The following is a 22,308-nucleotide window of genomic DNA, read 5'->3' on the forward strand; positions in this document are numbered from 1 at the left end:
TTTTTCTTTTTCTGCCAGTCAAACGTACACTAAGCAAATTTAGCTCTTGTCAAATAGCTTAACTACAGGCACTTTGATTTCTGAAAGCCCAGCATTGCTACCCCAGGAGACTGACATTTGTTTAACAAATGATGCCCTCACCAGCCTAGCGCTGCTGACTCATTGAAGTGATTTCTGCATTCACTTATTCTGCTTTCAGTGTTCGATATAGATTGTCACCAGTTATATGGATATAAATAGGAGTGTTATGTCCCTGTGACGTGGGGCCTGTACAGTTCGCATGACTGACTCCAGCTGTGCTGTGCTCCAGGACATCGTGCCCCCAGTGTCCCACACCGGCTTCTCCGGGCAGCACCTGCCCTTCGTGGGCTTCACGTACACCACGGACAGCTGCTTCTCGGACCGCGGCAGCCTGCAGCAGGGGGCCGACGGCTCGGGGCCCGAGGGGGACGTGCCCAGGGACGCGGAGAACAGCCTGCAGGTGGAGGCCTTCGAGAGGAGGATCAAGAGGCTGGAGCAGGAGAAGCTGGAGCTCAGCCGCAAGCTGCAAGGTACCCCACCCCCTGGACCGCTTCCCACACCCCAATCACGTGACTCACACCTCAGCCCCCTCATGCCAACCACTAAACAGGGTCCACCTCTGAAACGTGCACCCTAACCAAATGTGTCTCCCTCCACACACATGGAAATGGCACATTTTGCTCTGTGTAACATGTTGACCCCCCCCCGCCCCTCCCCAGAATCCACCCAGGCAGTGCAGTCTCTCCACGGGTCAGGCCGCGGGGTGGGCACGGCCAGCAGGGACAAGGAGATGAAGAAGCTCAACGAGGAGATCGAGCGGCTGAAGAAGAAGCTGGCAGGTGAGCCGCCGGGCCGTCGTCAGGAGACCCCGCCATCCGTAAAGCGCACACGAGCTGATCTGGCCCGAGGGCTGACTCAGGCAGTCATGAGGGAGACGCACAGGCTCATTAAAGCAGCTTCAGCGGCCTTAACGGGGCTCTGATTAACCTGCGCGTAGCTCATGGCCGCTCTTCGTCCTGCAGACTCCGACCGGCTGGAGCACCAGCTGGAGGAGGCGGTCACTCTTCGGCAGGACTTCGAAAGCTCCTCCTCGAAACTGAAGGCTCTCGACAAGCAGGTCAAAGCACTTAGGCAGGAGAAGGAAGACATCCACAAGGTATAACCTCTCTGCATCGTGCCCACTGTGAAACTGTTAGGTAGTATTTTCAGGTCAGAGTGTATTGGGAATCACTAGAAAGTATTGAAAATGATGAGTGCATGTTTGAAATATGGAATATGTGCATTGCGCCAAATACTTAACAGTCCTTCCAACTGACTTGGTTTGTGAGGACTACTGTTATAAGGCCAAATTCTCCCTGTGACTAGCTGTAAAAATCCCAAACTCCCTGATGATGACTTGTTTACTCACTGTGGTATGCAATCGTGTTCACTCATTATAGTATGAATGCCTTATTGACAGCTGCCCAAGTATCGAAATGCAGCCAGTCCTGGTTTGGCTTGTTTGCCCTCTTTTCTTATCAACTTATTTGGTCTCATTCTGTCTGGAGAAAAAGGAACCCTTTATGAGAACTATGCGTCACCATTTCATTAGCTCTAAATGCAGAACGATTCACGACGTTGCATGGTAATAAGATTACTATAGCTGTTTGTCCTAAATGTCCACTTTAAGCCTTGGTTTACCTAAATGTGGATGCAGGGTTTTTGTGTTGTTATGGGTATGGTTCATTTGTGTGCATTCTCTGTGACTATTCAGTGATGTAGTGTTTATTGTGCCCATATGCAGTTCCACATTCCTGCCTTAATATGCTAATATGCCTTCTTGTTTCTGAATGTCTCCAGCCGTACGTGCCTGAGTCAGTGTGTATGTGAGTCTGCTGACCTCTTAGTAAGACATTGTTTCCTCATTTGTCTGTATGGCCTCTGGGTCCTGCTCTATGTGCATATCTGTATGCCTCCCTGTTTGTGCCATTATGAAATGAGGCAGTACCACTGTAGTTTTGGTTACTCTGCTCAAGGCAGTTTGGTTTTTTCAAACCCCACATGCCATAGCAGGAGGCTCACATTTGTGTAACAGATGGTGGCACTCGACAGGGAAGGCCTGGTGTTCTGCTTCCATGCGATCCCTCCATTTGCTTTTATCCGCGTTTCAAAGCCTGTGCGCTTCTGGGTCGTCGCCTGTGGGTTGTCAGACGCACTGGGAAGCGGGGAGCAGTGTCACTGTAACCCCGAGGCCTCTGCGGCCGGCCCGAGCGTGCTAGTGCCCTCCCCGCCCTCCTCGCCCCCCACCCCCATCCCCCTGTCCCGTCCCCCTGTCCCGTCCCCCTGTCCTGACGCTGGCTCTTCCCCCCGCTTCAGCAACTGGTGGAGTCCCTGGAGAGGCTCAAGTCCCAGACCAAGGAGCTGAAGGACGCGCACCAGCAGCGCAAGCTGGCCATGCAGGAGTTCTCGGAGCTGAACGAGCGCATGGCCGAGCTGCGCTCCCACAAGCAGCGGCTCTCCCGCCAGCTCCGCGACAAGGAGGAGGAGATGGAGGTGGTCATGCAGAAAATCGACGCCATGCGTCAGGAAATCCGCAAGACTGAGAAGGCCCGCAAGGAGGTAGAGCTCCCGGGGAGGGGGGGGGGGGGGGTGGGGGGTAAGGATGGGGGAGGGGGTGGGGGTAAGGATGGGGGGGGGGGGGGGGGGTAAGGATGGGGGGGGGGGGCTCCTGGCGTCGGGCCGGATTACGGCCTCAGAAATCCTGTTAGCTCCTGAAAGGGCCCGTCGCCCTGGTCCAGGAATCCTAAACATCTCCCGTCTGCGCAGTCCGGGGGGTTTTTGTGCGGCGTTCCCCCCGAGGCGCATATCTCCCGCTCCCAGTGACACGGCGGAGACAAAAGCCAGGCGCGTGCTCCCTCTGCGGAATGCGCTGCCTTCGCTTGCTCTCACGCCGCTGAGGGAGGGGGAGCCCTGCCGGGAGACGGGGGCATCGGCGCTGAATGGGGTCTCCACGGGCAACGGGAGGAATGTGGCAGCACCTCCCCTCCCCTCCTCTCCTCGTCCCCTCCCGTCCCCTCCTCTTGAGCTGGGCCAAAGACCCCGACCTCCCCCCGGACCTCCACACCTAACCAGGTCCAGATGGGCGACACTGACCTTCGCAGTCATACGCCAGACAGGAATGTGTTGCCTCTTAGTGCGAGTGCAAGAGGGTTAACCCCTGCTCTCCTTCTGCTAGTGACAGGAGACAACGTGCACTCATGCTCAGCCACATCACACACTCACACTCACAACGCATGCTCACACTCAACACACACTGACAACACGCTCTCAAGTGCTCACACGCTCACACTCACACTCACAACACGCTCTCAAGTGCTCACACACACTCACAACACGCTCTCAAGTGCTCACACGCTCACACTCACACTCACAACACGCTCTCAAGTGCTCACACACTCACACAACACGCTCTCAAGTGCTCACACGCTCACACTCACACTCACAACACGCTCTCAAGTGCTCACACACTCACACAACACGCTCTCAAGTGCTCACACACACTCACAACACGCTCTCAAGTGCTCACACGCTCACACTCACAACACGCTCTCAAGTGCTCACACACTCACACTCACAACACGCTCTCAAGTGCTCACACACGCTCACACTCACAACACGCTCTCAAGTGCTCACACACACTCACAACATGCTCTCAAGTGCTCACACTCACCACACACTGACAACCCGCTCTCAAGTGCTCACACACTCACACTCACAACACGCGCTCAAGTGCTCACACGCACACACTCACACTCACAACGCATACTCACACTCAACACACACTCACAATACGCTCTCAAGTGCTCACACGCTCACACACACTCACAACACGCTCTCAAGTGCTCACACTCTCCTAACACGCACAACATACACTCACAACACACATTCACACTATCCCAAAACACGCCATCACACTCACTCACAACACACACGCACAGGCAGTCATGCACACGCCCACACACACATACATGTACACACACATACACAACAAACACAGACAGACGCACTTACGCAGGGACACAAAGCAGAGGAAAATGATGCCTTTGTGTGGCTCTGTACACAGGGTTGCATAGTTAAGGGGCAGTTGTGTGGGAGCCATTTTCATGAGAATGAGAAGAGATGTCCTCCAGCAGCCTCTCAGTAACATGCCTGACTTTGACTTCACTTGTACAGTCCAGCTTTTCTGACATAACCTCACATTCAAATGGTCATAAAAGTTTCAGAAGAAGCCTGTCCTTGTGTTTGGGGGCATGTGGTGTAACAGGTGTGTTTACCCTCTGCAGTAGGTGGACAGAGACCCCTCTGTCCCGTATGCAGATGGAGGCATTGTTGCGCAGCGTAAGGGGTGTGTGCGGGTCGGAAGTGCTAACGCGCGACTGCTCTCTTGTCCATTGTAGCTGGAGGCTCAGCTGGAAGACGCCAAGGCAGAAGCGTCCAAGGAGCGCAAGCTGCGGGAGCACAGCGAGAGCTACTCCAAGCAGCTGGAGAGCGAGCTGGAGACCCTGAAGGTTAGAGACCCCTGCCCCTCCCAGCCAAAAAGGCCCTCATATTGCAGAAGGGGAGGGGGGCGGGGGGCGGGGGGCGGGGGGCGGTGGGGGGGGGGGGGGCCACACAAAGCCACAGCATTCCTGGCTCTTTCGTTCCTCTCTCTAGTCTTCTCCTCATATGCTCTCTGGAACGATTTTCCACCTTGGCAGCCAAAGCTAGTTTCTCCTGAAGCGGTCCGATTCGCGGGCTCAAGCCTCACTCACGCGGGGTCCCTGCAGGAAAGCGATCTGGTTGGAGAATATGGCATTTCCCTGGAGAACCGGCGCTGTGGTGAATCACCTACCCACAAGCACCGGCTTCTGTCTTGCTACTTGTGGCGGTGAATGAAAGAAGCCAGTTCTGTGTGAGCTCAGCTTGGATGGTAGAATTAGCGAAGGGAGAGGATCTGCATTGAAATCCAGTGTAACTGAGCCTTGGATTTATGAAATATGTACTGATGGGGTCCCTAGGTGGGTTTTGTCTGTACTTTGCAATTATTCTGCTTGTTGTGTGGAGTAATTAAATCGAGCGATGTTCCATTAAAAACAAACCATAAAATATCTCTGTGTTCCATTATCGCTCCAGTAACTCCCCATGCGAAGAGTACGATCAATAAGGCAGCTATGGGAATGCAGCTATTTGGCTACGGTAGCACTGGATATGCACATTCCAGACGTTATAGCTGACACCACTTCATCAGGACAAGATGGTTAAACAAGGCCATGTGTCCTTGTTAACTGACCTAGTATCTGGTGTGCTTCTGTGTGTGTGTGTGTGTGCGCGTGTGCCCTGTGTGTGTGTGTGTGTGTGTGTGTGTTTCATCAGCAATAGTTTGCGCCCTGCTGTGCAAATTCAGCGTGAAAACCGGGAATTGGATGAAAGCAGTCAGGTCACAGACTGGGTTCGTTTGCGAAAGGGATTCTCGGTTGTGATTTGACTGTGATGGAGCCCTGGCCTGCGGGTGACTCCTGCTGCTCTTTGTTTCTGGCCTTGTTGCTGCGGCTGTTGCTCCTGGTGCAGGGCTACCTGAGCGAGAGGCGCAGTCAGGTGCACAGCAGCACATCGTTATTTATTAATAAGATATTTTCAGACTTGGCGCCTACTTGCAGTGGGATGAGTGGTGCATTTTGTGTGTGGGAAAGCCTGTGTGTAGGGTCAGTGCTGCGCTCTCCCAGGCGATGTGGGGCTGGCTGTTTGGAGTGAGGGCCATGCTCCGTGCTGCCCTAGAGGGTTTGCTACGGCGCAGAGGGGCTCAGTCGCCTGCAGGGGGCAGTAGTGCGAGCGCGTGCAGCTCCTGCTGCGTGCGATAGCCAGGGTCCCCGCTGTGCGTGATAGCTGAGCGACCTGCTCTCTGGCTCAGAGCGCAGGGGGGGAGGGAGCAGGGCGCTGCAGGGGGGCAGGCTCCGGCACGCTCTGCAATGCAAACACGCCCAGCTCTCTGCACACCATCAGGGCCCACCAGCAGCAACATAAAACCAGGGCATTCCAGCAGCTCAGCCTGCTCAGAGCACGAACAGGACACACCCATTTTCAAGGGCAACTGTCCTTTGCTTTTTCTGCCCTTTAAGTTCTATAAGGGCTCGCTGATATTCTTCACTATATTCCCCAGGCACATCACAACTAATGTGCCAAATTTGGCTCTATAGCTAATATCACATTAAAGTACAAATCGCAACACTAATGCAGAATTCTTGACAATAAAACAAGGAATAAATTCATTTACGCTCCCCGCTGGCTAATAGTGAGGCAGTGTTTCCGTGGTAATGTGAAATACTGACTCTGTCTCCCCCCTGTGCCCGCAGGTGAAGCAGGGCAGCGGGCGGGCGGCGGGCCTGAGCCCGGAGACCCAGCAGGAGCTCTCCAAGGTGAAGTCGGAGCTGGATAAGAAGGTGCTGTTCTACGAGGAGGAGCTGGTGCGCGTGGAGGCCTCCCACTCCACGGAGCTGAAGAACCTGCGCAAGGAGCTGCACGACTCAGAGGGCCAGCAGCTCTCCCTCCACAAGGAGCTGCTCATGCTCAAGGACAAGCTGGAGAAGTCCAAGAGAGAGCGGTGAGCGGCCCCGCCTCCCGACCAATCAGCAGCCCCTCCCGCCTTACGGCTCGCTACCTCACCGCGAGAAAGCGGGGCTAGCGCCCGGCGGTTCACAGCTTAGCGTCCGTAGATGAGACACTGAGAGACGGGCACAATGGGGGCATTGTGTCCCGGTGAGGTTATCGTCCTGTGACTCCGCGCGCGTCGTGTTTGTGTGCTGCGGGCCGCCGTGTGGTGAGGTCTCCCGATGCTGTGTCCCGCAGGCAAAGCGAGATGGACGAGGCGCTGGGCACCCTGAAGGACAAGTACGAGCGCGAGCGCGCCATGCTGACCGAGGAAAACCGCAAGCTGACCGGCGAGTCGGACAAGGTGAGCCCGCGAGTTTGAGTGGGCGGGGGGGGAGCCAGTGCGAGAGTGTGGGGGGGGGGGGGGGCGGAGTGCGTAGGCAGTGCGTGAGCACGGAGGAGGCTCCGTACGCGAGGGGAGGGGGGGGTCGCTGGTCCTCACGCTCACCCGCGTCTCTCGTGCCGTCCAGCTCTGCACCTTCGTGGACAAGCTGACCGCGCAGAACCGGCAGCTGGAGGACGAGCTGCAGGACCTGGCCGCCAAGAAGGAGAGCGTGGCGCACTGGGAGGCGCAGATCGCCGAGATCATCCAGTGGTGAGTGCGTGGGGGCGACGCCCCTGGGCGTGTCCTGCCGCTGAAGCCCCGCCTCCAAACCTCCTCTCCAAACAAACACTGCGGCAGGAAGCGGAAAGGCTGCGTTATCTCCCAGCTCTCTCTCTCTCTTTCTCTCTCTCTCTCAGATGTATATCTGCTGAAAAGGAAATCATAATTTAATTAAACTATGTGCGTGTTCCGCTGGATTTGCGCTGTTAAACCGTTTTTAATTATGAGGACGCTTTGCATGCTAGCCATAGCGCACGCCACTCTGCTGTGCCCAGATTAACCTGCAGCTCCTGTTCTCACACAGCTTTGCCTGTGCTGGGCATGAGCCTGATGCTAAAAACAGATTGGACGGCGAATCGGCGGGGGGGCTCGCGTGATGACATCATGGGGGTGTTTGCGTGAAATTGACCTGCGGGTGGAACATAAATCTCATTTCCAACAGAATGTGGTCTGTGCTGCCCATCAAGTGTTGCTCGCCCATGTGGGTTTCTCTCTCTCTCTCTCTCCACAGCTTCTTAGTAGCACAAGTAACGGTATAGCTATGTTCGGCTACTTGTGCAAATACGCCTGTCAATCAGTACCCTGGGGAGTAACCATTAATCTGACTGTTTATCAGGGATGTAAGACATGGAACTATAAAATGTTGTGTAAAAGGCCTGATAATGTTTCACCATGTCGGATTTATGCTTAGCCACTTGCGGGGGTTTTCTGCGGTTTGCTGACGTGCGTGGGGGAGATTCCACTCACTCTGCTTTCAGTTTCCCTGCATTAAAAAAAATATATAATATATATATGTATATATATAATATAATATTGACTTAATGTGGAGCTGACAGTTTAAATATTGCTTTCTGAAAGATTACATTACTGTTTGGACACTGTGATAGTAATCTATGATTATATATGCTGGTATAATAATTATATGTGCTAGGATGAAATGGTCAATGCAAAAATAGAATAACGGTATGTAATAATGTCTTACGTTTGGATTTTATAATGTTTTATGCATAGACGGCACTTAATGTTTCTACAGGATATTAGCACCTGAGAAAAATAGTCTTGGATCCTGTGCTAAACCAGTGATGCACATAGCACCAAGCTGGGTACTCTTGGTATAAGATCAAAGTTAATGTAGTCACCCCACAAATGGTGTGGCATGTACTACTAATAATAATAATAATAATAATAATTCCTTACAATTGTATAGTGCTTTTATGAAAACTGAAAGTGCTTTTTTTCTGTGCTACCAATATGTAGCTCCCACCTGGGTGATGCATGGAATGATTTTTCGCCCGAACAGTGACCGCACATCAGCTGAGAGAGAGAGAGAGAGAGAGCTTTCATTTTTTTTTTACCTGCTACACTGGGGGATGAGTAGGTGGCAGGTTTTGAAGGACAGGGTGGGAATTTGGCCAGGACACTGGGGAATCCCCTCTTTGCTATAAGTGTCATGGGATCTTTAATGACCACCGTGAGTCCTGACCACAGTTTCAGATAGCGTCTCCTACAGCACAGTGCCCCTATCACTGCACTGGGGCATTGGGGAGTATTTGACCAGGGGAAAGATCGCCCCCTACTGGCCCACCAACACCTCTTCCAGCAGCAACTTTGTGTGTGATGTTTTTGATGTGTGTGATGCGTGATGTGTGTATAATGTGTGATGTGTATGATGTGTGTAATGTGCTGGGTGTATAGTGTGTCGTGTGTAATGTGTGTGATGTGTATGATGTTTGTGATGTGTGTGATGTGTATGATGTTTGTGATGTGTGTGTAATGTGTGTGATGTGTATGATGTTTGTGATGTGTGTGTAATGTGTGTGATGTGTATGATGTTTGTGATGTGTATGTAATGTGTGTGATGTGTATGATGTTTGTGATGTGTGTGTAATGTGTGCGTTGTGTGGCCCTGCAGGGTGAGCGATGAGAAGGACGCTCGCGGCTACCTGCAGGCCCTGGCCTCTAAGATGACCGAAGAGCTGGACTCCCTCCGCAGCTCCAGCCTGGGCTCCAGACCCATGGTGAGATAACCCCTCCCCCCTTTCTCCCCTCTTTCCATTAATCTGTCACTCCAGCAGGACGCCCAGCCGTGCGCAGTGCCCTCAGGACAGCTGCAGTCGTCATGGTGACTGAGAGGGACTGGAGGAGAGGCGGGAGCAGAGGGGAATAGATAAGGGGAAGCACAGACCTCATGACAGACGGTTTTGAAGTAGCTTTCTTTCTAACACCTCTGGGTCCCCATTGTAGTGACGTGGCAGTAATGGTGATTTATGTACAGTTAGAGGTGAAGCACAGTTTCTTTAAATTCAATTTTAATGTGTACCCATTGTCTGCAACAAAACGGAACATTCGAATGTCAGGTAAAACAATATTGGTCAAATCAGAAAGGCAATAACAGAGCTCCCACATTTTCCAGTCAGAGTAAAACAACGTATAGCAGCCCTAATTTATAGCTTGGTTGCACTGAATGTTTAACCTAAGGCCACTTCTAGTGTAGCTAATACTTGAGGTAGTTTTTATTTAAATGCCTTCCCCTGGTGAGGTCCACAGTGGACTTGTACTGTCACTTGTACAAGCTCATCTGCCCGATATCCTGCTCGGTTCCTTTTGTTTCACCCAGACCTGTGTGTGCGTTGCTTGTAAACATTTGTTAATCTCAATTGCCACCCCAGCAAGGCTCAGGACTAAGCATCCCCTTTCAGAGGTCCATGGTCCCCCATGGCGGGGACAGGCTGGTGAGTGCGCCCCAAACCTGCCTCCTCAAATCAGCACGGGAGGAAATTGCTGATTCTCCATGGGCCGGGCGGTGTCTCATCGCGAGACACAAGCGTGCGCTGCTTGGCATTTCTCTGAATCCCTGTCCCAATCACTGGTGCTCAACTGATTACCTTTGCCAAGAAATTCCCATTTTTGTTGAAACTAAGGAAGCTGTTATCTCAAGGAATTATGACATTGTATTAAGGGGGTGGTGCTGCTTTTTAAGATTTTTTACCTTTTTAGTGAGTCATATCTCAACAGGATTTCCACGTGTAGTTCCTAATGTTTAATTGTGATATCGATCTTCTGATCATACATTGCCTAACTGTAAACTGGCCTTAATACTGGCAGGGTATCAAATTATAACTATGAAAATGGCAAAGATAACAGGGTATTATTTGAATGATTTTTTTCTGTTGGAGTCCTGATCACAGAAATATATGTATGTATGTATGTGAAATAAGCAGGCTTGAATGCGCTTTCGATTGCAGCCTGCAGTGGTGGGTGGGGATCTGCTGTCTGCATGGCTACCGCAACATTGCTTAGTTTTCATTGGCAGCTCTGCATGTGAGATGAAGGTTCTGGCTGCCAGTTCAGTCTGAGGGGCAAATTGGTTTGTCTGTCATTGGACACTCCTGAGGCCTGCCATTCCCATTGGCCAGCAGCAGAATCGCATGTAGTGGTACCTGAAGTCCATGACGTCTGCTGCTCCCACGAAGAGAAGCTTCTGTGGGCTGTATGAATGCCCCAGAGTTCCATTCTCTGCTCCCTGATTTGCTCTACGAGGATGCCTGTTTATTTGTACAATGCATTCAATTGGCCAGTTCAGTGATTCTGACTTGCTGAAAAATCACTTCTGGGATTTCAAAGGTCTTGTTTGCACCGCACCAATATATGGAGTTCTACTTTCATGTCAATTTATCAACGGACTAAACTTGAAAAACCCAGCCTGTTTTCTAAAGAATGGTTAAACAAGAAAAGTATGAGTGTATAATCCCTGTAGATTCATTTTGTTAGAATTTATCTAAAAGGTTCTCAATATATTATTTTAAACTGGGTGCTTGTGAACGTTTTGTACTGTGAGTAATGTTTGTTACTGAAGTTGTAGAGTGTGTGAGAACGAGGCCATTGACTCCTTCCCCTCTGCTGGTGATTTTTCTTCTCTTGGGTCCTTTACCTGTACGTGGTGATAATCCAAGATTTCCTCCTCATCAGCTGTTGTATCCTGGTTGGGCATTTGTGCATGCGTGTTTGCAGCAGTAGCAGCCACTGGACTTATACCATACAAGCTTTCCAGTTTACCATTCATCATGGCCTCTATGACTGTGGATCTCTCTCACCTAATCCTCAGAGCTCATGGGAGAAAATAAGAGCTTTTTTCCTGTCGGCTTAAATGTTAAAGATGCTGTTGTGCTTCCAAAGGTGGTCGAGAAAAAGTGTGTCACACTTGGAGCGGTTTTCAGCTCTATATTCTCCATCTCATATGCCATCTGTGTAACACACTCACTGTATACACCCTCTGTGTGATATATGCTCTGTGTGTGTGCCCTATGCACCATATGCACTCTGTATGCTCCATAATTAATATTTATATTCTATATGCTCACTATGTGACCTATACATTCTATACACTCTGTGTAACATGTACACTCTATACGCTCCCTGTGATAACATATGCACACACGATATGCTTTCTACGTAGCATATACGCACTCTGTGCATCCCGTGTAACATACATACACTCTATATTCTCCATATGTAACATGCACACTCTATACGCTCTATATGTAACTTAACACTCCCTGTGTAACATATACATTACCACTAATGGACTTCATTGGTTTCTTTGAAGAAGTGGTCGTGATGATGTAGCGCTGAGTGGGTGGGATACACTGCAGCCCTGTGACACGCCCTCTTTCCCCTGCCTTACCCAGGACCCCTTGTGGAAAGTGCGTCGCAGTCAGAAGCTGGACATGTCAGCCCGGCTGGAGCTGCAGTCTGCGCTGGATGCGGAGATCAGGGCGAAGCAGTTAGTGCAGGAAGAGCTGCGCAAGGTTAAGGCTGCCAACATCTCCTTTGAGAGGTCAGCACCGAGTAAACATATGCACATTTATGTGTGTGTATCTGTCTGTCTGTGTGTGTTTGTTTGTATGTGTGTGTCAGTATGTGTACATGTGTGTGTACGTTCGTGTTTACACGTGCATCAGTGCGTGTGTGTGTGTGTGTATAAGAGAAAAGTTATTTCTCAAAATTCTGGGGTAGAGTTTGACCCTTGACCCCTCCTTGGCCCCTTCCAGCAAGCTGAAGGACTCTGAAGCTAAGAACCGGGAGATGGCCGAAAAGATGGAGAGCATGAAGAAGGAACTGGAGGACAACCGGTCTCGGACAGACAAAGGTAGACAGGGGCTCTGCTCAAACCCTAACAGAGCTGCTGCTCTGGCCTTGAGCACATTGAGATTTGTATGACTCCAGAAGAGGCTTATCTAAAGCGAATAAGGTCTCATGGCGCAGTCTCCTTGTTAAGTAGGCAGTATACTTCGTACGAAGTAGAACTTTTTGAGCAAAACGAAGCAATCAGAACAACTGACGAACAAAAAGACGCGGTGTCGTGTGTTCGTATGGTGCAGTATGCGACGGCCTCCAGGGAGAACTTTTCGAAAAGTTCTTTCTTGTTCTCTGACCTCCCCCTCTCAGCTATTGGTCCAAATATCACAGTTGGTTACGCCACGGTTGAGAGTTCAGAGGGCTGAATTCACATGCTAATGTACAGAGAGTCAACGCCAATCTCTCTTCTGTAGAGATGGGAATTCTGTGTGTTCCCGCATGTTTGATGAATGGTGCTACTCGTTTCAGCAAGTCATCAAAACGCCTAGCACACATTCGGAAATAAGAGAAAGTGGACCCCCTCGTCTAAACTCGCATTTGCCGAATATGCAGACAAAACTCTCCATTCTCCGTCGTACTCTGATTTAGAGGGCGAACGTACCATCTTCTTCGCCTTTTTTTCTTCTTTTGCATAGCTAGATAAACTAAAGGCAAAAACTAAAGTCATGTTCGCCGGTGGTTCTCAATCCTGAAGTTCTTACTGAGTATACTGCCAGCTTTAGACGCAGCGGATCTTGTTTGAATGAATGGCTGTGATTTTTTCAGGTGGCAGCGCTGTCATAACCGCTCTGTTTTCACATGTAGGTTTAAAGCTCCCGGACTTCCAGGACTCCATTTTTGAGTACTTCAACACCTCCCCGCTTGCCCACGACCTCACTTTCAGAGTAAGTCTGATTTCATCCCTATTTCTTTCCTCCCTTGCTTTCTCACACAGCCTAATCATTCCCACATTTGCATGTACTTCCTTCTGAGAGGCATGGCTAATTAGGATAATTGGGGTTACTCGATGCATCGCATCGTGTTTTGAGAACGGAGAGGTTCTTGCAGTACCGGCAGTTCCCCTGACGTGCATATTATGTGCGAGATCAAAGTGAATGTGCTCCAGAATCTATATCACCAGGCTTCTGTGCCCTTCCCCTTTCGGCCTTTAAGCTGGTATCTGCATATGCGCACTCGCTCCCAAGGGTTCTATCAGAGTTACTCTCAGATGCTGTCAAAAGCACAGTTTGGGAGCGGTTTCTGGTGAGCTCTCTTAGGTTAAGCATTCGTAACCACAGTTCAGAAGAACATCACATGCGCAGCTGGTTTTGTGTCTGAACTGCTAACCGTTTCCCTTTCTCATAAATAATATTTACTGGTTTGTAAGTTGTTTGCCTGTAATGGGAAGGCAAGGCAAGGCTGGGCAATCGGTCTGCAGGCGGATTGCATCATGGGAAAACGGGATTGGTCTGCTCTGAGCCTTAGACGGGACTCATTTAAGTTGTTCTCATGTTCAAGGTTTTCCAGCCCCTGCGACGTTAAGTAGTTCTACCGATAAGTTTGGAGCCATTTCTTTTTATAACCTCCTTTAATGAAGGCCTCCATGAATTTGATTTGCTCCCCGGAGGTTCACCTGGAACAGATAAGAGGTTGTGAGTGCTGCTTCGGTCCCTCTGGACTCTACTGCAGTGGCCTGTTATGAGCATCAGTCTGACTGCATCTTCTGTCCCTGACTTCCTTCTGCTCCAGTGTTCTGTTTTACTCGAGTTTAAAAAGTCACGCAAAGCAACATGATTTTATTTTTGTCCCTCGCATCTGTTACCAAAAAAGGACTCTGTCTCTTCTTCGTCTGCGTCCTCTCTGCTAGCGTTTTGGGATGAAGTAAGTTGGCTAAACGGAGCCCCTCCTCTTGCAGTTACCCCTCCCACCACATTCTGTAGTGTTATCCCTGACAGAATAATCTGTTGTCCGCTCCCCATACCCCCTCCTCCCGCCGGACTGGCGCAGTGATCTTTAGCCGCTATTGGGTAGAATAGTGAGTTGGGTGGTTTCGCTAGCGCCACTGGCTGTATTTGCTGTAAGTACCTCTGGCCATTAACCCCTAAGAATATCTTTACAATTCTGTATCAAGTTGCACTTTACTAACAGCTAACATGCATTAATTACTGCCCTGGCCCTTAGTGTTGACCAATTATGGTAGCGCTTACTTAATGACTAATACTCGTTGTATGATATAAGTATTTATCATGGCAAATAAAGCAAATTAATTTAGAATATTTGTTGACACAACCTTCTTAGTGAGGAAAATACCAGTGAAAGACTGGTTAGATTAATATTCTCAGGTTGGTGTGTAGCAGAACCATTTTTTTGCTCCAGATAGAAGGACTTCTTTTTTTGTAAAGTGTTCAAATTCTAACAAAGCATTGAAATGATATCTGAGAATATTCATGGTATTAATTCAGGTAAGTTGCACTGTCAGAAGTAGCATATTGCTTTCTGGGTGCACCCTCCATTAATTGTGCTCTACATGTTTTCAGAAGTACGACAGTCATAGTTATGGTGATACACGACGTCCTCTTTTCTTAGAGGGCTGACTTCACAGGCTGAAAATCTGGCACACTGATCTTTCTCACGCCCATCAGTGCTGTCCCTCCCCTTTGTGCTTGTGCTGTACTGCTCGCGCGTGTTGTTATTTTTGATGCTGTATCAACAGAAGTGAGCTAACCGATGCTCCCTGTTGATAAAATGAGGCAATAGCAAGATCTACCACTGGCATCTTCAGGCCAGCTTTTGCTAGCATTAGCTGTCTGCCTCGGTCACGTCAGAAACGGCGGTCCGGTTTGTGTTGGCCGGCGCTCAAAACGCTGCAGTCTCCTCCGCCTCACAGCGTCCGTCTCTCCCCTCCAGCCCAGCTCCATCGGCGAGCTCGATTCCACAGCCCAGAAGGCCGACGTCCCCTCTTCCTCCTCGGTGGCCGCGGACCAGGACGTGAGTGTCAGATGCGTCGTGCCTCACCGTGTGACATTGCAGCTCCCTATCGAGTCCCTCTGTCCAAACGCTTCCTGCCCGCCGCTCTACCTCATCAGCGGTTGAGCTTTCTGAGCGTTGGCATGGCCCTGCAGCTGCGCTCATTGTATCGGGGTCTGTTCTCTCACACAGGAGCCAGTCAAGCCCCCGCCAGCTGCCCCTGTTGCCGCCTCCCCCGTGTATCAGTCATCGCTGCTGATGGCGCCAAAGGTACGCCTGCGTCCTCGTCACGGGCCGTCGCCATTGTCCATCAGCGTCCATCAGTAGCCTCTGTGTGGCCCCAGATGCGGGCGGGAACCGCTGTAGGCGGCAGCGGCGTACGCCTGCTTACACAGTGCCGTGTCTTTTCTCCACGCTGCAGAGTCCCATGTGGCGCTGCCCTGTCTTTCACAGTGCTGCTCGGCCTGGGCAGTGATATCTATCTGCTCTTTATCTGTGAATTCCCGCACTTTGGTATTCTCTGTTTTTTAACGGCCTTGTCTGTGCCTCCAGCCCAAGGCTCACCAGCTGAGCATAAAGACATTCTCCAGCCCCACCCAGTGCACCCACTGTACCTCCCTGATGGTGGGCCTCATCCGCCAGGGCTACGCCTGTGAAGGTGAGTCTGCTCCAGAGGCCTCGCTCAAAGCACTCGCAGATTTACATAGGATTCTCTCAGCTGGGAGATGCATGTAGATGCATGTGGATAAATTTGAGAAGTTCAGAAGGAACAGTCTGTCATTAGCTCAGCACTAGGCTGGTTTTCAGGTTTCCCTCTTCATCAGTGCTGGTCATGGTAATTGTGGTTCCATATCTGGGATAATGGGAATAATTCACAAAGCTTTAGAAACAGAAAAAAGGATGACTAAATTATATTTAAAATACTGATGGCAGTATTACTGAATGCAGCATTGTGTTAAAAAAGTAGTGATGTTAGCATTTTTTTGGGGAACCCTGTGTGAGCTGACTGCCTTTTCCTCTCAGTGTGCTCCTTCATCTGCCATGTGTCCTGTAAGGACAACGCGCCCCTGGTGTGCCCCATCCCCCCGGAGCAGGCCAAGAGGCCCCTGGGCATCGATGTGCAGAGGGGCATCGGGACGGCATACAAAGGATTTGTCAGGGTGAGCATCGACACCTCCGTGTTGTATGCGTGTGTAGCTGTGCACTACGCTGAGGAATCCTCTGTGTTTTATCCTCATTGACATATATTTAATGAGGCTGCCTGCTTCCGCACCGCAATTCCCAGGAGGACTTGCTCTGTGATGTCATCAAAGGGTGTTCTGCTGCAGAGAGTTTTCCGCCATACAGGAAACCGTAGCCTGTAGACTGTACCCATCACGAAATGGAAAGAACGGATCTTGTTTCACATTGAGCTCAAGGGGAAGAATGCATTTGGGTTTCTTTGTGGCCCTTTATATGCAGCACTTGGATGACAGTTTGTTTATTAGCTCACAAGTGTGCTTGTGTTTATGTTTAACTCTGGAAAAAGTGGCTATTTCTGGATTGTGTAAGTAAGCCATGTTAGTGCTCTGCTTGTTTGAACATACCTTGAATTTGTGACTTTTTCCCTTTAAAGCACTCTTTCCTTATTAGGTTTCATTGCAGATGTTTTCCAGTCTAATGCAATGTATTTGAGAACCGTGTTCCTCTTGTGTTTCAGATTCCAAAGCCCACGGGGGTGAAGAAGGGCTGGCAGCGGGCCTACGCAGTGGTGTGTGACTGCAAGCTCTTCCTGTACGATGTACCCGAGGGGAAGTCCACTCAGCCGGGGGTCGTGGCCAGCCAGGTGCTGGACCTCAGGTGAGCCCCACGCGCTCTTTCTGCTAAAGCCTGTTGAAGCAGCTCATGGTTAATTGCAGTCATGATGTGAATACATAGGTCTTACATGTAGGTTCCCATGGAATGGTAGTCGTAGGTCAGAGAGCTCTTACACCGGCTGTGTTTCTGTGTGTTTTCTGCAGAGACGAGGAGTTTTCTGTGAGCTCGGTCCTGGCGTCAGACGTGATCCACGCCACTCGCAAAGACGTCCCCTGTATATTCAGAGTAAGTTGGCCCCTGAGGTCTGGTGATGATGATGTGGTAGCAATTCTGGCTTTTCAGCAGCAGCAGCGTTTCTGGCAGTTCAGTTTGTATCTGAATGGAGCCACACGGTGGAGTAGCCAGTGTGAAGGAAATGGCCTTTTTCCCTTGTGTGGGCTCGGCTGTCCTGACTCTCTCCTCCCTGTGACGCGTCCCAGGTGACCTCATCCTTGCTGAGCTCGCCGGCGCGCACCGTGTCCCTGCTGGTGCTGGCCGAGAGCGAGGCGGAGAAGAGAAAGTGGGTGGGCATCCTGGAGGGCCTGCAGAACATCCTGACGAAGAACAAGCTGAGGAACCACGTGGTGCACGTTCTGCAGGAGGCCTACGACAGCAGCCTGCCCGCCATCAAGTCCACGCTGTCGGCCGCCATCGTGGGTAAGGGCTTCTCCGCGCGGCGGGGAGAGGTCTGTCCCTGTGCCAGCCAGAGAGTGCCCAGCTTCTGCCCTGGCACTTTGCCGTTCACTTCCCGCTATTGTTCTAGCGGTCATAGGCGTAGGCGTAAGAGCGCCCTGCCTTCACTAGAACAATGCCAAAACTCTGCCTTATATGCAGTGTACCCGTAAGATAGCCACACAACCAAATACGTAGCCCAAATGTCATTGACCTAAAATAAATTTCTGTGTGTGTGGAAGTGGAAATAAGTTTGTTAAATAAACTACAAAAAGGTTTTAGGTGGTTTGTTCAGCTGGCTGGTTGCTGTGTGAGGAATATGTGCATAAAATATTACTCTACAGGTTTCACTGTGCTCCAGAGAGCCTGCAGCCCTGATGACACATACAGTGGCCTCAAAACTTTTCCTTACATACCCATGACAAACCATAAATATAAAGCATTTTCCAGCCAAAGAATTGCATTCAGTATCTTGTGCGGAGATAAATTCAAATATGAAATGTATTGTGACCAGCAGTGAAAGGAAGAGTGACTGTGTTTTTACAAATACTTTTTTTTTTCTTTTTTTTTTTCCTTTGGCTTTATAAAACGACATTCATTTATACCCTGGTGATTAGTATTTTTGCCTTGGCTTTTATGGTTCCAGGAAGAAGGCTTCCTGTTGAGTCTTACGAGGTTTTGGCAACCAAGAAGTAATTCTTGCAGAATGTGTTCTGTATATGTGGTTTAATCTGTTACATATTTTAATTTAGTTTAAGTAACCTTTTCCTCATTTTGGAATGTAGCAGTTGTTCTTAGTCCGAGGGACTTACAACAATGCATTTCCTTTTTAAACAGAAAATATCAATGGATCAGAATTTTGAAAGGGCAACCTGGGAGAATGACATGTTTATGACTCAGATAAGGAAGCTTGTTTTGCTTCAGTTTTGAGAGACACAAATTGTTTTACTCTTTCATGCACGTGAGCCTTCTGAGTGTGTAATAAAGTAGTGGCCCTTATTAGCCATATTTGGAGGGAAATCTGTTTAAATACCTTAAATACCGAAGGTCTGGAGCCCCTACCACATGTGGGAAAAATTTAGCAATCTAGGAAACATTCCCTGAGACCCAAATCTAGAAATTGTGTCCAACAAAAATAATAATATAATTTTGTGCTGCTTAAGGAACCAATTAAAACTGTTGTTACTTTCTAACAATTGTAATTAGATTTAAGATTATATTTATGGATACTGTGCGTCGACCATATTTATCTTGGTCATTTGTACAGTTTCATGTTTGCCATTTAATCCATTGCATTATAGTCCTGTTATTTTTAAGCATAGCATAAATTCAGTTACAAACCACGGTTGTTTCTTTCAGGGCTGAGCCTGGGTCTCATTAAAGTAATGCAATCACTTTGAATAAAAAGTACAATTCAAATTCATCGCAGCGCTTGATGAGATTAGAAATTCACTGGCAGTCAGGCGAGGACCACAGACATCCAGCAGAAGCAGTTCTGTGATTATTACCCAGCAAGGCGAGGGAGCCGCTCGCTGTTATCAGAGTGCCACACTATACAGTAACCTGAGAAGCTGTAAACAGGCTACAGCTGCTTGACTTTCAGTACAGCTATTGCCATCACAGCTCAGTTAAATTATTCTGAACTCTGGTTTAAAGCACCTGGACGTCCATCTTAAGTTGCCTGCTGGTTTCATTTAAAATGGTCACAGTTCAAGGTGTGAGGGTGGTGACGCTCTCTGCTCTCAGCACAGTAGCGCATGTATCCGAGCTCCTTATCCTAGATAACACCATTGCTCACTGTATTTGTGAGTTTATATTTATTAATTATTTTGTTTCCTGCATACCATCCAAAAATAATATCCAGAATTCAAAGTTGCAGATGAAGGGGGTAAAGTCACTTAACTTTTAAGTTTAAGTTAAACCTGGCAGCTTAACCTTTCTGGGATTTCATTAGTGCTGCAGGGGAGCTGTACCTGTCTCCCATCCCCTTACAGAATCACTGTGTGGCAGTGATGCAGCTCCACTCTTCCACCTCAGTCAGCACGGGAGGCTGTCTCTTTAGCGGCGCCGCGCTAATGTCTCTCTGCACTGTCCCCACAGACCGGGAGCGCATAGCCCTGGGCACCGAGGAAGGACTGTATGTGGTGGAAGTCACTAGAGATGGTGAGTGTCAAGTCTGTGTCAGTACATAGTACTTCAGTACAGTCTGATGGCATTTTTTAAGTTGTAAAGATAATGCTTTTTAGCCAAATGTTTCTTGACATTGAATTAATTCCCTGTGTGGGATGTATTATATTTTATATATTTTCTCTCACTCGCAGTTAATGAGAAGGAAAGCCCAAGTAAAAGGGTAATGTGTGTATGTAATGAGTGTGTATGTAGTGAGTGCTCTTGTGTGTCTGCAGTGATCGTGCGAGCGGCAGACTGTAAGAAGGTGCATCAGATAGAGCTCATCCCCAAAGAGAAGATCGTGGTGCTGCTGTGCGGCCGCAACCGCCACGTGCACCTCCACCCCTGGGGGGCGCTGGACGGGGCCGAGGGCAGCTTCGACATCAAGCTGCCGGACACTAAGGGCTGCCAGGCCCTGACCACGGGCAGCCTGCGCCCCGGCGGGCCCCCCTGCCTCCTGGCCGCCGTCAAGCGGCAGGTGCTGTGCTACGAGATCACCCGCACCAAGCCGCACCACAAGAGGCTGTGGGAGGTGCAGGCGCCGGGCGTGGCGCAGTGGCTGGGCATGGTGCGGGACCGGCTGTGCGTGGGCTACCCGTCCGGCTTCGCCCTGCTCAGCCTGCTGGGCGACTCGTCCCCCGTCAGCCTGGTCAGCCCCTCGGACCCCTCGCTGTCCTTCCTGAGCCAGCAGCCGCTGGACGCCCTGCACGCCATGGAGGTGGGGGCCGAGGAGCACCTGCTCTGCTTCAGCCAGCTGGGCGTGTACGTGGACCAGCAGGGCCGGCGCTCCCGCACCCAGGAGCTCATGTGGCCTGCCAGCCCCATCGCCTGCAGTACGCGAACCCCTTTCTCCCTACCTCTGCGCCCGGGCGCGCCTCTTTTTCGGGCTCTGGGGATGGGGGAGCGTGTCGGGGGAATGCGCTGCTGTTTAAATCGCTAACGCAGGGCTTGAGTTTGCTCAGCTTTGCTGCTCCAGCGTCAGGCTCGCAGTGCTTTACAGCATGCAGAGAAGGCAGAGATCTGAGGCAGACAGGATGTGCATGTGCTGAATTCGTTCACTTAATAAAGCTAGAGGTAGGTCTGGAAGCACAGAGAGGCAGGTTGGAGAGCACACTACAAATTTTATATTAAATGGTGCTTCATTTGTGTGATGCCACACATGTTTTTACTGAAAATGTTTCATATAGAAATTACTGCAATATTACATATACTCATAAGGCAGTATGAGAGAACATTAGCACTGAATATTTTAAATCTGAAAGCAAAATGGTGGTGCTTTCTATCTTGTTTATGGGTATTGTTCATTCAGATATGTGATGTCTTTCTCTGAGTCAGCTAGTTTACAAAAGTGTTCTCATAGGAACAGCAGGTCATTTAGTATAAGGATTAGGATTGTACCATTTGGTGTTTTCTTTCTAAATTCTATTTTGTTGGTAGCCAAGCATTTACTTCAATATCAACCTCACTCACTGTGATTTCCCTGTCCCCTTTCAGGCTCAAACCCTTCCTATCTGACCGTCTACAGTGACTACGGTATTGACGTCTTTGACGTCAACACCACCGAGTGGGTCCAGACCATTTCCCTTAGAAAGGTGGGCACTAAGCATCGAGCGCAGACTATCGACATATAAAACAGGCGTGTTTCCTGTGTGTGTGTGTGTGTGTGTGTGTGTGTGTGTGTGCGCGTTTGTGTGTGTGTGTGTGTGTGTGTGTGTCTGTGTGTGTGTGTGTGTGTGTGTGTGTGTGTTCCTAACCTGTCTCCGTTTCCTCTCCCTCAGATCCGTCCTCTGAATGTGGAGGGCAGTCTTAACCTGCTCGGCTCAGAGCAGCCTCGCCTCATCTACTTCAGCAGCAGCTCCTCAGGTGCCTCCCCTGCTCTCTCACTTCGGTCTCCTGGACACCGGCTGCTCTTCCACTGACTGGCTGCTCACTGCGTCACATTATCCGCCCAGATGAGGCTGATGCTGCATTCAGAGACGTGTTTTATTCTGTTAAACCAGATCGCCTGCGGCAGCACACTCCTTTCACACACTGAAGCAGCACTGTGCATACAGCTTCATAAAGCAGAGGGGGTTATTCGCCATGCACTTAGTGTACCTATTGGATGAAAAGTTTTGTAGTGATCCTGTACCATTTAATTAGAAAATATCCCGGGGTGTACAGGGGATGATCCTCACTCTATTTCCTGTACCGGGCACCAGGCGCTGCTCTCGTAGCAATCTGGTTGGGCTGATATGCCCAGAAATGAATTGCCCCTC

General features: G+C 49.9%; 1 protein-coding gene across 6 annotated transcripts in view; it reads left to right on the top strand.

The window, feature by feature from the left end:
* The window catches only part of cdc42bpb (CDC42 binding protein kinase beta (DMPK-like)), a 70,987-nt gene that overhangs the window by 38,335 nt on the left and 10,344 nt on the right, over positions 1 to 22,308 (top strand). For 3 of the 6 annotated variants that reach the window (XM_035414289.1, XM_035414299.1, XM_035414318.1), the window contains exons 9-32: positions 311 to 551; positions 741 to 860; positions 1,044 to 1,177; positions 2,377 to 2,619; positions 4,458 to 4,568; positions 6,390 to 6,637; positions 6,883 to 6,988; positions 7,155 to 7,279; positions 9,201 to 9,306; positions 9,958 to 10,020; positions 11,977 to 12,125; positions 12,340 to 12,437; positions 13,232 to 13,311; positions 15,314 to 15,394; positions 15,566 to 15,643; positions 15,926 to 16,031; positions 16,397 to 16,533; positions 17,073 to 17,212; positions 17,374 to 17,455; positions 17,650 to 17,866; positions 19,982 to 20,044; positions 20,287 to 20,883; positions 21,545 to 21,642; positions 21,829 to 21,913. In XM_035414289.1, the coding sequence (XP_035270180.1) occupies positions 311 to 551; positions 741 to 860; positions 1,044 to 1,177; positions 2,377 to 2,619; positions 4,458 to 4,568; positions 6,390 to 6,637; positions 6,883 to 6,988; positions 7,155 to 7,279; positions 9,201 to 9,306; positions 9,958 to 10,020; positions 11,977 to 12,125; positions 12,340 to 12,437; positions 13,232 to 13,311; positions 15,314 to 15,394; positions 15,566 to 15,643; positions 15,926 to 16,031; positions 16,397 to 16,533; positions 17,073 to 17,212; positions 17,374 to 17,455; positions 17,650 to 17,866; positions 19,982 to 20,044; positions 20,287 to 20,883; positions 21,545 to 21,642; positions 21,829 to 21,913 (3,508 nt within the window). The remainder of the gene's footprint in view (positions 1 to 310; positions 552 to 740; positions 861 to 1,043; positions 1,178 to 2,376; positions 2,620 to 4,457; positions 4,569 to 6,389; positions 6,638 to 6,882; positions 6,989 to 7,154; positions 7,280 to 9,200; positions 9,307 to 9,957; positions 10,021 to 11,976; positions 12,126 to 12,339; positions 12,438 to 13,231; positions 13,312 to 15,313; positions 15,395 to 15,565; positions 15,644 to 15,925; positions 16,032 to 16,396; positions 16,534 to 17,072; positions 17,213 to 17,373; positions 17,456 to 17,649; positions 17,867 to 19,981; positions 20,045 to 20,286; positions 20,884 to 21,544; positions 21,643 to 21,828; positions 21,914 to 22,308) is intronic. The other 3 variants (XM_035414338.1, XM_035414309.1, XM_035414328.1) reach the window with 1 other exon arrangement.

Source organism: Anguilla anguilla, chromosome 1 (genome assembly GCF_013347855.1).
Source record: "Anguilla anguilla isolate fAngAng1 chromosome 1, fAngAng1.pri, whole genome shotgun sequence".
Classification (NCBI taxonomy): Eukaryota; Metazoa; Chordata; class Actinopteri; order Anguilliformes; family Anguillidae; genus Anguilla; species Anguilla anguilla.